General features: G+C 39.9%; 1 protein-coding gene across 3 annotated transcripts; it reads right to left on the bottom strand.

Moving 5' to 3' along the window:
- Positions 1-42: 42 nt before the first annotated feature.
- On the bottom strand, positions 43-12,483 carry LOC125010604 (NACHT, LRR and PYD domains-containing protein 12-like). Of its 3 annotated transcripts, none has more exons than XM_047589359.1 (14): positions 12,354-12,483; positions 11,176-11,275; positions 9,894-10,031; positions 9,002-9,139; positions 8,110-8,247; positions 7,690-7,904; positions 5,097-6,891; positions 3,831-4,007; positions 3,049-3,225; positions 2,675-2,848; positions 1,769-1,942; positions 1,265-1,438; positions 882-1,055; positions 43-622 (listed from the first exon to the last, which is right to left on the bottom strand). In XM_047589359.1, the coding sequence occupies exons 3-14, from the start codon at positions 10,025-10,027 to the stop codon at positions 613-615; spliced, it is 3,480 nt and encodes a 1,159-aa protein (XP_047445315.1). In that variant the 5' UTR covers positions 10,028-10,031; positions 11,176-11,275; positions 12,354-12,483; the 3' UTR covers positions 43-612. The 3 variants fall into 3 exon arrangements, with proteins under 3 accessions (XP_047445315.1, XP_047445325.1, XP_047445335.1); XM_047589369.1 differs by having other exon boundaries at positions 12,358-12,481; XM_047589379.1 differs by lacking the exons at positions 9,002-9,139; positions 11,176-11,275; positions 12,354-12,483 and having other exon boundaries at positions 9,894-9,899.
- Between the last annotated feature and the right edge of the window lie 834 nt (positions 12,484-13,317).

The following is a 13,317-nucleotide window of genomic DNA, read 5'->3' as shown; positions in this document are numbered from 1 at the left end:
CGTAAATGTCAATCTTTCAGGAAACACTCATTAGAAACTGGAACAATTTATTATAAAAAGAATAAATATTCTTTATTAACACTAACTTTACAATGTGTATCTTACTATCTCCAAAGCTTGGTTACAATATGTTTTACTAATCTGTAAAAAAAAAACAAAAAAAAAAAAACTAAAGGCTAACAGGTTTTCCTTTCTTTCAGGGGATGATTAAACAACAGTACTCTGGCTGCCAGAGGCTCTTCACTGAAAGAGAACCTCTCATCTGTCAAAGCAATCCACCACCAGAACAAGTATGTTTGATAATCTGTCTGTACACACAACATGTCAACACTTTTTAAATAAAAGCTCAGTATGAAACAGTTAAATAAATTAATAAACCATTTACAGACATTTTAAATTCTTGAGAAAAAAAAAACTCACTGTTGTCATTAATTGTGTATTTGAAACACGGAATTGATACTAATTCAAAAACAGACTGAAGAAACAGGAAGTGTTTCCTGGTGCATTCATGGTGGATCACTAACTGTGGTTAAAACACAGGGTAGGACTGCAGCCATGTGGCGTTTGTGGTCGGTGATGGGACTAATTGTAGTCGTTTGACGTCCTCCAGGTTTACTCCATTCTGCAGAGAGGAGCAAAGATTATGCTCAGGTGATACCAAACACATGATCACGTCATCTTTTTGTCCGACTGAGGACAGCATTGGCACAACCCCCCACCTCCCTGTAGCTGCTTTATCCAACAGCACAACCCATCTTCCTGTCATCACTAGCATCTAGACCTTTAAGGATTTGTTCTATCTTTTTTTTTTGGCTTATGTTCATCAGAGATATTAGAGCACTGTTCTGGTCTGTGTTTGCTGAGGTGTGACTGCAACTAACCTGAGAGTCTCCAGTCTACAGTGTGGACTCTTTTGGAGTTCGGACAGCAGCTTGACGCCTGGTTCCTGCGGGTTGTTTTTCCTCAGGTCCAGCTCTTTCAGACAGGCTGGGTTGGACTCGAGAGCTGATGCCAGAAAAGCGAAACCTTCATCTGTGACACAGCAGCTCATCAACCTGCACAGATGAACAATTTTATATGCGGATACACAATTTATTTGACTCTCAAAAAATATTTCTAACTGCAAAATCCACAACAAAATGTGAATGTGTAAATAAGGCAATGAAAAATAAAAGTGTCACCACGCGAACTACATAGGTTTTAAGTTTGGATTTGAAGAGCCCCAGGTCAGCAATGAGACACATGTCAGTGGGGAGCTTCTTACCTCAAAGTGTCTAATCTACAGCCTGGAGCCTCTAAACCATCACACAACAGCTTCACTCCTGAATCCTGTAGATCATTTTCACTTAGGTCAAGTTCTCTCAGGCTGGACGGATTTGACCTTAAAGCTGAAGCCAGAGCTGCACAGCAACTCTCTGACAGCCAGCAGGACCTCAGCCTAAACAGAAAACAAGATCACATAGAGAATAATTAATGTCTGGGTGCTACTACTATATCAAGAAAAATTCAAACCACCAACTCTGAGAAGACAACAAAGCTCACCTAGCACTGTTGTGGTTATGATGTTTATATACATTTTGTTAATAATACTCTTAATCCTGATTAAAATATAATGACAATACTTGAGTATAAAGTTACTTATAGCATAAACTCACTGCTCACTGTACGCAACTGCAACACCACAGTTGGACTTGATTTTTCCAATTCCAGCAACACAATATTTAAAACATACAAACTCTTTTTACTCCCATCTGTCATGCTGACTGACCTCAGAGCTTCCAGTCTACAATGAGGACTCTCCAGTCCTTCACACAGGAGCTTCACTCCTGCGTCCTGCAGATCATTACAACTCAGTTCAAGTTCTCTCAGGCTGGACGAGTCGGACTTGAGGGCCGAGGCCAAAGAAGTACAGCAGCTCTCCGTCAGCCCACATCTGTCCAGTCTGTAATTACACAAATAAAACAGATACACTGTAGTAAACACAAATATTTGCTTGTAATAAACACAGACAAGATGCATGGAAAGTGGCATGAACTGAAATCTGCGTCCCAATACACTGGGATTTTTGAAAACTGCAACTCATGACTTCAGCTTTACCTTCTAGAGCAAGGGTGTCAAACTCAAATTCATAGTGGGCCACAATTTACTAAATGCACAAAGTCACGGGCTAGAATAGTTTTTGGTTTATACAAAAAGTATAGCCATATAAATAATCTTTTTGCTAATGTTTTGGGGTTTGCATGCCATAAGCCTTTTAAGTGCTTTGTTGTAGCTTTAAGGGTGGTATTTCTTAGACAAAGAAGAACAAAACAAAACAAACAAAAAAAGCATTTGATGATAATAATAGAAAAAAGGAAAAAAATGCAAAAAAAAAAAAAAATTACAATTAATGCTTTGGGTCCTGTTGAGGTGGGCCTTCCGTTATGTCCCAGATCCTAACTATTTGGGTCCTTGTTTTATATGTCCCCTGCGACTCATGACTTCAACTTTACCTCCTAAAGCTAAGCTAAGCTAAATTCTTTACTTTTCCGCTCCACACACACTCAAGCACTATAGACAGCCACTTTGACAAACTGTCACCAGTGCTGATGTACAGTCAAGACCCAAAGTCACCACCTGCCTAGAACAGATATTTGTCTCATTAAATATATATGACCTACAGGAGGGACCTTACCTCAGTGTCTTCACTTTACATTGTGACCTCCTCAGTGCAGCAGACAGCACATTTATCCCCGCATCCTTCACTTTGTTCTTACTCAGGTCTAAGTCTCTTATGGGGGACGGGTTGGACTTCATAGCTGAGGCCAGATGTGCACAGCTGCTCTCTGACAGCCTGCAGCAACTTAATCTGGATAAAGTGCAAAGATTGTAAAGATTGATTGCTGTTAAGGCAACATTTTTGTGTAGAGTTTCAACAAACAGAATTATGTTTTGTTTTTTTTTTAAATACAGAAAGAAAACATGTTCCAGGCTCATGTGGTGCCGCATGTGGAGGCTGCATATGAGATCCAGACACTGAAACATTAATCATGCAAAATGCTGCCTCACCTCAGCGTCTCCAGTCTACAGTGTGGACTCTCTAGCCCATCACACAGAAGCTTCACCCCTGAATCCTTGATGTAGTTGTTGTTACTCAGGTCCAGTTCTCTCAGATGAGAGGAGACGGATTTCAGAGCCGATGCCAGAGAATCGCAACAGCTTTCCGACAAACTGCAGTTCTTCAGTCTAAAAAAAAATAAAATAAAAACAAAACTTAAACTCTTTCTACATCTTAGCAAATGTATTTATGTGGATACACATCACATCACACATCTATTAATTTAAATCAAGTACTATGATGAAATCCGCACACCACAGTTTAGCTTCATTACTTAACAGTTATATACATGTCATTTGAATACATAAAAACTAAAATATTAACGCTCAATTAAAAGCTCTAGAAGTCCCTAGGGATCCATCTACATAGAAGCAGCACATGCTAAACAGGAGTTAATAGAATTTGAGTAGCACTGACTAGACATGAAACATTGTACAAGACCTGGAACTTTAATTTTCTGAAAAGTGTTTTGAACATGTATAATTAAGAAGAAGAAAAAGAAGAATCAAATTCAGAAGTCAAAGATTGAGATTAATCAGAATGGAGAGAAAGAGAAGAAGAGAAAGAAGAAACAAGAGGACAGAGATGAATACGAAGAGGCAGAATACGACAGGAGAAAACAAGAATGGGAAGACAAAGAATAATCACAAGAAGAACAAAAGGGAATACACAGAACTGGAGGATATCAGTGATCAGAGGAAGAAATAACAGTATAGCTGTAAAGTGGCCTCACCTCAGTATCTCTAGTTTGCAGTTTGGACTTGCTAGTCCCACAGATAGCAGCTTCACCCCTGAATCCAGCAAATAGTCATTTTCACTCAGGTCCAGGTTTTGCAAATGGGAGGGACTGGATGTCAGAGCAGAGGCCAGAACTTCACAATGCCACTCAGAAAGTCCACAACCAGCGAGACTGAAAAATACACAACAGGAGTATGTGACCAAACGATGTAAGCTTGTGTTTTCACTTGCATCTCATAGTGTTTATTTACAACAGAAGGGAATTAGGTTCTTGGACATGGAGAAAATTGTAATAATCAATTAAAAAAAATTAACTCATGAAAACCACAATGTTGAAGTTTGGTTCAACGGATCTAAAAAAAAAACTAACAAACAATGAAACTGGCTGGACAAAAATGATGGTACAACTAGAAAAAATAATTCCACCATATGGACATGTTAAACTTAAGGTGTGTCCTACAATAAGCATCACAGGTGTCTTCAAACTAGTCAGTCTGTTTATTTAAATGCCGAAAAATTGTCAATCAGCTGTTTGGTATCATGGTGTGTATGTGTATGCCACTGGACATGGACCACAGAAAGCTAAGGAGAAAGTACTTTTGGGAGATTAGAAAGAATGTTATAGACAAGAAAGGTAAAGGTTATGAGTGGAAAATTGATGACAAGATGAAGAGAAGGATAATACGAATGCTAACAAAATAAGAGCCCAGAACAACTTCCAAGAAGATTAGCTGGGTGAACTCAAAGGTCAAGGTGCATCAGTGTCAGATGGCACCATGCGTCGCTGTTTGAGACTTAGTGGACTTAATAGAAGATAACAGAGGAGGACTCCATAGTTGAAAACAATTCATAAAAAAGCGAGACTGGAATTTGGCAACATGCACGTTGTCAAGCCACAAAACTTCTGGGAGAAGGTCCTTTAGACAAAACAGGAAAATTTGGATTTCCTCCAAAAGGACCATGACTCAAAACACCAAAGAATGGCTAAGAACAAAACGCCAAACTATTCTGAAGTGGTCTTCCATGTGCTCTGATCTAAAACCTTCAAACCTGAGACAACTAGAGCAGTTTGCTCGTGAGGAGTGGGTCAAAACACCTGTCAACAGGTGCAAAACTCCCATTGAGAGTTGCTGCAACAAAATATAAAGTTAAAGGTACCATCACTTTTGTCCAGGCCATGATAAATGTATGGTGTATTGCATGACTAACTAAATGTCTTTCCTGCAACTGACAGTGCAACAGTCATTTAGTTTGGACTAACCGAGCTTCTCTGCAGTTTCTGACAGCTGGGAGCAATCTCCGTCTTCCATCCCCTGACGAATTGTACTTCTTCAGGTCCAACACGTCCAGAACCTCCTCTGACATCTGCAGCATGTAGGCGAGAGCGGAGCAATGAGTCTTGGTGAGTTTCTTCTGTGATCTGTTGTCTGACTGCAAGTATTCTTGGATCTCCTGGTGCACAGATTGGTCATTCATCTCCATCAAACAGTGGAAGATGTTGATGCTTCTGTCAGGAGAGATGTCATAAGCATTTGTCTTCTTCAGGTCACTTATTGCTCTCTGAATGCTTTCTGGATTGCTTGCAGGCCATCCCAGCAGATTTCCTAAGAGGTGATGGTTGGACTCCAGTAGAAGTCCATGAAGGAAGCGAACAAAGAGGTCCAGGTGGCCATTGTCACTTTTCAGTGATTTGTCCACAACTCTGCTGAGGAAGCTCTCTAGGCTTGTGTCACTGCTTTGAGCATCCCATTCATCTCCCAAAAATGTTGCCAGTACTTTTGTGTTGTTGTTGAGGTAACAATGGATCGTATAGACAGCAGCAAGAAACTCTTGAATACTTAAATGCACAAAACAATAAACAGTTTTCTCAAACAGGACATGCTCTCTTTTGAAGATCTCTGTGCACAGTCCTGATAGGACTAAGGCCTCTTTGACATCAAGACCACATCTCTCCAAGTCTTCTTGGTAGAACATGATGTTCCCTTTTTCCAGATGTTCAAAAGCAAGTTTTCCCAGTTTGAGAAGGAAGTCCTTGTCCGTTTCCATCACCTCCTGTTGGATCATCCCATGCTTCTTTCCATACTTCTCTGTCTTCCTCTTGTACTGCACCATCAGAAAGTGTGAGTACATCTCCGTCAGAGTTTTGGGAAGCTCCTTTTTGTCTGCACTTAATATTTGCTCCAGCACTGTAGCAGTGATCCAACAGAAAACTGGGATGTGGCACATAATGTGGAGGCTCCTGGAAGCCTTGACGTGTGAGAGGATTCTGGCTGACTTATGATTAAGTCTCCTCCTAAAGTACTCCTCCATCTGACATTCAGTGAAGCCTCGTACCTCGGTTAATCTATCAACATATGCAGGTGGGATCTGATTGGCGGCTGCAGGTCTGGTAGTAATCCAAATGAGGGCAGAAGGAAGTAAGTTCCCCTTGATGAGGTTTATCAGCAGCATGTTGACCGATGACATCTGTGTCACATCGGACAGAACATCAATATTCTGGAAATCGAGCAAAAGTCTGCTTTCATCCAGCCCATCAAAGATAAGTAAAACCTTGCACAGAGCTAGGCCTTCAGCCGTGACCATGTGTAGTGTTGGATCAAAATCACGAAGCAGCCTGAGAAGACTGTACGGCTTCTCTTTGATCAAGTTCAGCTCACGGAACGAAAGCAGGATGACAAGGTCAATGTCTTGATTCTCCAAACCCTCTGCCCAGTCCAGGGTGAACTTCTGCACAGAGAAGGTTTTCCCAATGCCCGCAATGCCATTTGTCAGAACTACTCGGATGGATCTCTTTTGACCATGAAATACCTTAAATATCTCATGGCACTTAATTGGAGTCTCAAGCTGAATTTCCCTTTTGGATATTGCATCAAGATGCCACACCTCATGTTGGATATTGATTCGTTCGCACTGTCCCTCAGTGATGAAAAGCTCTGTGTAGATCTTCTTTAGGCAGGCTCGAGGCTCCTCTTCCGCTGTTCCTTCAATCGCAAATTCACATCTTTTTCTGAGGCTGATTTTATGTTTGTCTAAAGTGTCCTGCAGGCTGCCAGTCACTGTAAGACAAGAACAAGAAACAGTAATTAATTATTACATAGGATGAGATGTTACAATCTCATCTCATCTCATCTGCTACTGCTTATCCTCAATAGGGATTGCTGCAGCCTATCCCAGCATTAAATGGGCAAGAGGCAGAGTACACACTGGACAGGTCACAGGGCTAACGCAGAGACAAACAACCATTCGCACTGGGTAATTTAGAATCACCAATTAGCCTAACGAACATGTCTTTGGAGGGTGGGAGGAAACCGGAGTACCCGGACATGCAAACAAATGCATACACCGGGAGAACATGCAAACTCCACCCAGAAAGACCCCAGCCAGAACTTCTTTTTGGAAGCCATCAGCACTAACCAAAGAGCCACTGTGCCACCTGATGTTACAGTCCCTTGTGCCAAAATCCCAGGCAAAACACATTTAGAAGCCCAGTCCAACTGAAAAACCAACCAGCAGGCTAGCAGTTAGTCACCAGCTAGCAACTAGAAGACACCAGATACCTCACCTAGTCAACAGCAGAAGGCAGTGTGCCGCACATCACTGGGGCTATCAAGCACCTCCCTTCACCAACATTTCATTAAGTTACACCCACGACACCTCAAGAAGGCTTAACAGTGAGTTTCAGCGTTCAAACAGAGGTACACTTGAACGTAAGTCTAGTTCTTAAGAATTAATTTAATGTAAAAATATAATTAATATGGGAAAAAACATGTTTTGTAGTTTCTGAATTGCAAAAATATTTTTGAAATGTTTGAAATGTGCGAATATGCTGCTTGCGAGAAAGATTTGAAACTTACTCTGTTTAATGCTTCTTTGATCAGGAGTCTGCAGCTCTGGACTTTGTCTGGATCTTTTGCCACACTGGCTACATAAAAAGTCTCCTGCTGATTTACAAAGTTCCTCAAGGGAGGCAACACATTGTCCACAGTAGCTGTGTCCACAGCTGGTAGATGCTGCATCCCTCAGTATGTCTTGGCACCCAGCACTGTCGCCATAAGTCCTTTTCTTACTTCTGTAGGGACATTGTATTTGTTTTTTAATAAAAGGCTTTTCTTTCAAGTCTTGTTAGCAATAAATTACTTTCAAACTGAAAATGCATTATGGTGAGCAGTATCTCTCCTCATGGTATTAACAATCATACATAGATATATTAATAAATTTTCTTTTAAAAATAATTGTGGGTGGGACGTGAAGCTGAGAAAATAATTTAAACTTACTTTTTGTTGATGGGTTCAGGCTCATTACGGAAGGTAAAAGGATTCTCTTTGGACTGGTCACTTCTCAAAGACAGGCAGGTTGATCCCGTCGACTCCTCTCTGTCTTCCTCATCCTTCCACTGGCTACTTATCATTGATCTAAACAGGCAGTAGCACAAGCTCACATTAGACATCATTAAGAATCAATGACTATCTGGTCTGCAAAGTTTTGGACTAGCTCACTTTCAACATTTTCAACATCGTGGACTTGAACTATTTGTTGTTAACTTGGGTAATGTTGTGGAATCCATGAAGTCCAAATGATTAGTTTTGACCTGCTACATTAATTCATGTGTTTCTCAGTGTTACATGTTTCAAACTACATAACAAACAAATAGTGATTAAACTGCCATCACCTGACAATGTTATTACATTAATATGAGATTACGCAGGGGATATCCAGAATTACATCTTTCAGAAGCTGCAGTCACTCAAAGAAGGAAGTTTGAACACTGCATCATCTGTGTAGTGGACCAAGTCGAGTCCAAATGCTCTGATGTGTTCTTGCCCCACAACTATAAGAATGTATTTTGCTACATCACTTGTGTGCATCCTGGGACAGCCAGGTGTCCCAGAATGCATTTTGCAGGGATCAACATGTAAGCTGATGTTCCAAATTACAGAATGGCTGTATTGCATCGTCACATCCTCCAAAGTTTGTACTTCAGACTCTGAACTACCAAGTACACAAGCATGATGTTCACATACTACATTCACATACGTTCACATACTACATCCACAATACCCATCTCACCCGCAAAGCCCTCTGCATTGCAAGTGATCCCATCCACCTGTCACACAACCAAAAATTGTGGGTGGGATGTGAAGCTGAGAAAACAATTTAAACTCTTACTTTTCGTTGAGTGGTTCAGGCTCATTACGGAAGGTAAAAGGATTCTCTTTGGACTGGTCACTTCTCAAAGACAGGCAGGTTGATCCCGTCGACTCCTCTCTGTCTTCCTCATCCTTCCACTGGATTCTTATCATTGATCTAAACAGGCAGTAGCACAAGCTCACATCAGACATCATTAAGAATCAATGATTATCTGGTCTGCAAAGTTTTGGACTAGCTCGCTTTCAACATTTTCAACATCGTGGACTTGAACTATTTGTTGTTAACTTGGGTAATGTTGTGGAATCCATGAAGTCCAAATGATTAGTTTTGACCTGCTACATTAATTCATGTGTTTCTCAGTGTTACATGTTTCAAACTACATAACAAACAAATAGCGATTAAACTGCCATCACCTGACAATGTTATTACATTAATATGAGATTACGCAGGGGATATCCAGAATTACATCTTTCAGAAGCTGCAGTCACTCAAAGAAGGAAGTTTGAACACTGCATCATCTGTATAGTGGACCAAGTCGAGTCCAAATGCTCTGATGTGTTCTTGCCCCACAACTATAAGAATGTATTTTGCTACATCACTTGTGTGCATCCTGGGACAGCCAGGTGTCCCAGAATGCATTTTGCAGGGATCAACATGTAAGCTGATGTTCCAAATTACAGAATGGCTGTATTGCATCGTCACATCCTCCAAAGTTTGTACTTCAGACTCTGAACTACCAAGTACACAAGCATGATGTTCACATACTACATTCACATACGTTCACATACTACATCCACAATACCCATCTCACCCGCAAAGCCCTCTGCATTGCAAGTGATCCTATCCACCTGTCACACAACCAAAAATTGTGGGTGGGATGTGAAGCTGAGAAAACAATTTAAACTCTTACTTTTCGTTGAGTGGTTCAGGCTCATTACGGAAGGTAAAAGGATTCTCTTTGGACTGGTCACTTCTCAAAGACAGGCAGGTTGATCCCGTCGACTCCTCTCTGTCTTCCTCATCCTTCCACTGGACACTCATCATTGATCTAAACAGGCAGTAGCACAAGCTCACATCAGACATCATTAAAAATCAACGATTATCTGCAAAGTTTTGGACTAGCTTGCTTTTAGCCTTTTCAATTGTGTTGGCATTGCTCTTAATGACACTCGTAATAATAAACTATTTTCTCTTAGCTTGGGTAATGCTGAGGAATCCTTAAAGTCCAAATGATTAGTTTTGACCTGCTACATTAATTCATGTGTTTCTCAGTGTTACAGTAACAAACAAATAGTGACTCAACTGCCATCACCTGACAATGTCTTTCCAGAGAAAGAGACGACTTGGTTGATTGCTGAGTTGACAAAAACAGACTGTAAGGCAGAAAGTGTGGCTTTATATGAATAAAGGCCACATTTATGCAACACCAGGGTAAGTGATGTAAGAACAATGGTAATGATATTAATATGACATCAGGCAGGGAATATCCAGAATTACAGCTTTCAGAAGCTGCAATAACTCAAAGAAGGAAGTTGGACCCGACTTTGGAAGAACCCTGATTTATCTTTTAAGCTCAGACTGAGCATGAAAATGGTGAATTCTGAGTTTACAGCCCATAATACACTGAAATAGTTTTTTTTTTTTTTTGCTGCCAGAATTGACCAAGTGATAATCAGTGATTAATAAGGTCTATCGCATTAAGGTGATAAGGAGCTGGAATATTAAGATGGACCTAAAAAAAACACACACACACACAGTGTGTTCGGATGTGTTAGAGATGACAGTACAAAGAGTTCTTTGGCAGGAAAATGCCAGACTTTTTGCCATTGTTTTCCTGAAGAATAATTTATATCTATTGTTAAACCAACTTTATGCATATGGTTAGCAACTGATTTAATCACAAACAATGCAAAGGAAATGTAGTTTCACAAGACAATGATTTCATTGATAGTTAATTATAGTTATAAAATGTAGTACTGTCTAACCTCAACGATTAACCAGTATAGGTTTAACAGGAATTCAAGATTGCTTTATTGGCTTTAGGATAGTGATAACTTATATTATGAAAATCTACTGCCATTAGAGTCTGTAGTCACGCTATAAGATTAAATGTTAATGCAGCCACACAACCTTTTTCTAATACTCCCCCCGATTACATGGTAGAATAATCAGAAATATATTCCTTTACCTACCTCTCACTGACCAAGAGCTTCGACTCCTTGCACTGCCAAGAATCACTCCTGGCCCTCAGACAGCCATCTTTAATTTCTCCACTTCAGGTCACACATGTCCCTATTTAAAACACAAATCCACACCAGTCCTGTAGATTATATTTTATGCTGGCGCAAACAGTCTGGCCTTAGTCTTCTGTCAGAAAAACTTTAAGACTTTAAGAACATTGACGGTCATTGCACACAGCACAATTTAATTTGGCTGCAATGTCCAGTTGTTGTGGTTTCCTGGACAAATAACCAATAAATATATTAGTATGTCACAAAAATAAAGTCATACGATCGTAAATTAACCGACACATGATACTACACTACACAAGCGATACAGAGGAATAACATGGGGTCAGAATAATAGTCTTTAATGGTCACACGGGGCACTTCAGATCGCATCATTTCAATGTAACACACAGCAACTGTAATGTAATCAGCACACATATCGTCGATGTAAAGCCCATCTAATGTATTGAACTGTTTATTATTAGTATTATTATTGTCTAGACGTGTGATAATTAGTTGAGATTTTCTAGATTATATTGAGAAGTGTGTATACTAACATTACTAACATCTATATAATCAAAATAAAGAATGAGGTCCTAGATAATGAGAGGGTCAAAAGCATCAGCCCCGCTTAAGTTTACTTGCTAGGGTTGACACATGTTGAGAAAGTACCTATCAGCTGACTTCTGTTTAGGGTGCTGTCCCTATTGCTGTTGGAGGACCAGAGTGACCACCAGCAATGGAAAGTTACGTCTGAACCACGACTCCTCCCCACCTGTAGCCAATATTAACTCTGTTGAAACTAATATAATGCTGTGAAACTTTGGGAAAACATCCTTTTTCTGGGAGGTTGGCCAAGGTTAACGGAGCGGACAAGGTCTGTCAGTTAGACAGAAAGAAGTCGTTTTAGTTTTTCTTCCGGAAGAATGAACGCTGAACACGCTGAAGTTACACATGGCAAAACAGTATTATATGTTTAGAACACATATACAAAGAAGGCGAACATACTAACCAGCCTGTGGTAATCAACTCCGTGCGGGAGAGCACGTACCATGACATGGCAATACCGGTACGCTACTATGCCACGCACATCGGAGACCAGCATAAACAATAAACTAATATAAAGTTAACTTTGTACTCACGCACAACGGACAAAATGGGACGACGTGGAGGACCTTGGTCGGCTTAACACCGTTGTAATCGTAGACGAAGTAAGCAGCACTCCACAGGTGTGCTGTTAGCTTAGCTGCCTTTACTGTGCCAAGGCTTCGGGGCGTATGTTGAGAAATCCAGGAAGTCTTTCATTAAGTAGCCTGCGTATGGAGCCTTTTGTCCCAAGTGTCAGTGGGTGTACATGACTGGACAGACCAAAGCAACTTCTCGAGTCAAAGACGTCTTGTCATTATGTTAAACTAACAGTATAAAGAATAGAAACCTTTAAACATATGTTAAAGGGCTGGTTCCTTATTTCTCAGGTCAGGCGCTCATATAAAAGTTTAGTTTGTGATATTGACCATTAAAAATATTCTGTGTGGCTTTCCATAAATATCATATAAATCTGATGCTTGTATAAATAACTCCCCCGCAAGCATAGCAGATTGAAAGCTGGAGCTGAACTACATCATGAAATAACAGCAATGTGGATATGAAGATGAGAGAATGATAATAAGTACCCACTTCTTAATATGATTATAGTCCTATAATTTACCTTAATCCAGTGTGAAAATCAAGAATCATTTAGTTTAAGGCATTACTGCACACCCTTTTTATTTGTCTGTGGAACCCTAATGCAAGTACTCCCACTTCAAAATAAAATTCAAATGTTTAATTTTGTCCTATAGAAAAGCTTTTTGTCGCTTTTTTGTTCAGAACGTGACACAAAAGTCTTTAAAGTGTGTGCTTAATGTCAGAGGGACAATGTAAGTAACAATCTTTCAGAAACTACAACAATTTATTATATATATATATATATATAAAAATCTTTATTCAAGTTTAAAAAACATACTTTACACTAACTTTACAATATGTATCTTACTATCTCCAAAGCTTGGTTACAATATGTTTTACTAATCTGTAAAAAACTAAAGGCTAACAGGTTTTCCTTCC

Source organism: Mugil cephalus, chromosome 1 (genome assembly GCF_022458985.1).
Source record: "Mugil cephalus isolate CIBA_MC_2020 chromosome 1, CIBA_Mcephalus_1.1, whole genome shotgun sequence".
In the NCBI taxonomy this organism is placed as follows: Eukaryota; Metazoa; Chordata; class Actinopteri; order Mugiliformes; family Mugilidae; genus Mugil; species Mugil cephalus.
Note: the sequence above shows the minus strand (reverse complement) of the source record. Positions and strands in the feature narration are given on the sequence as shown.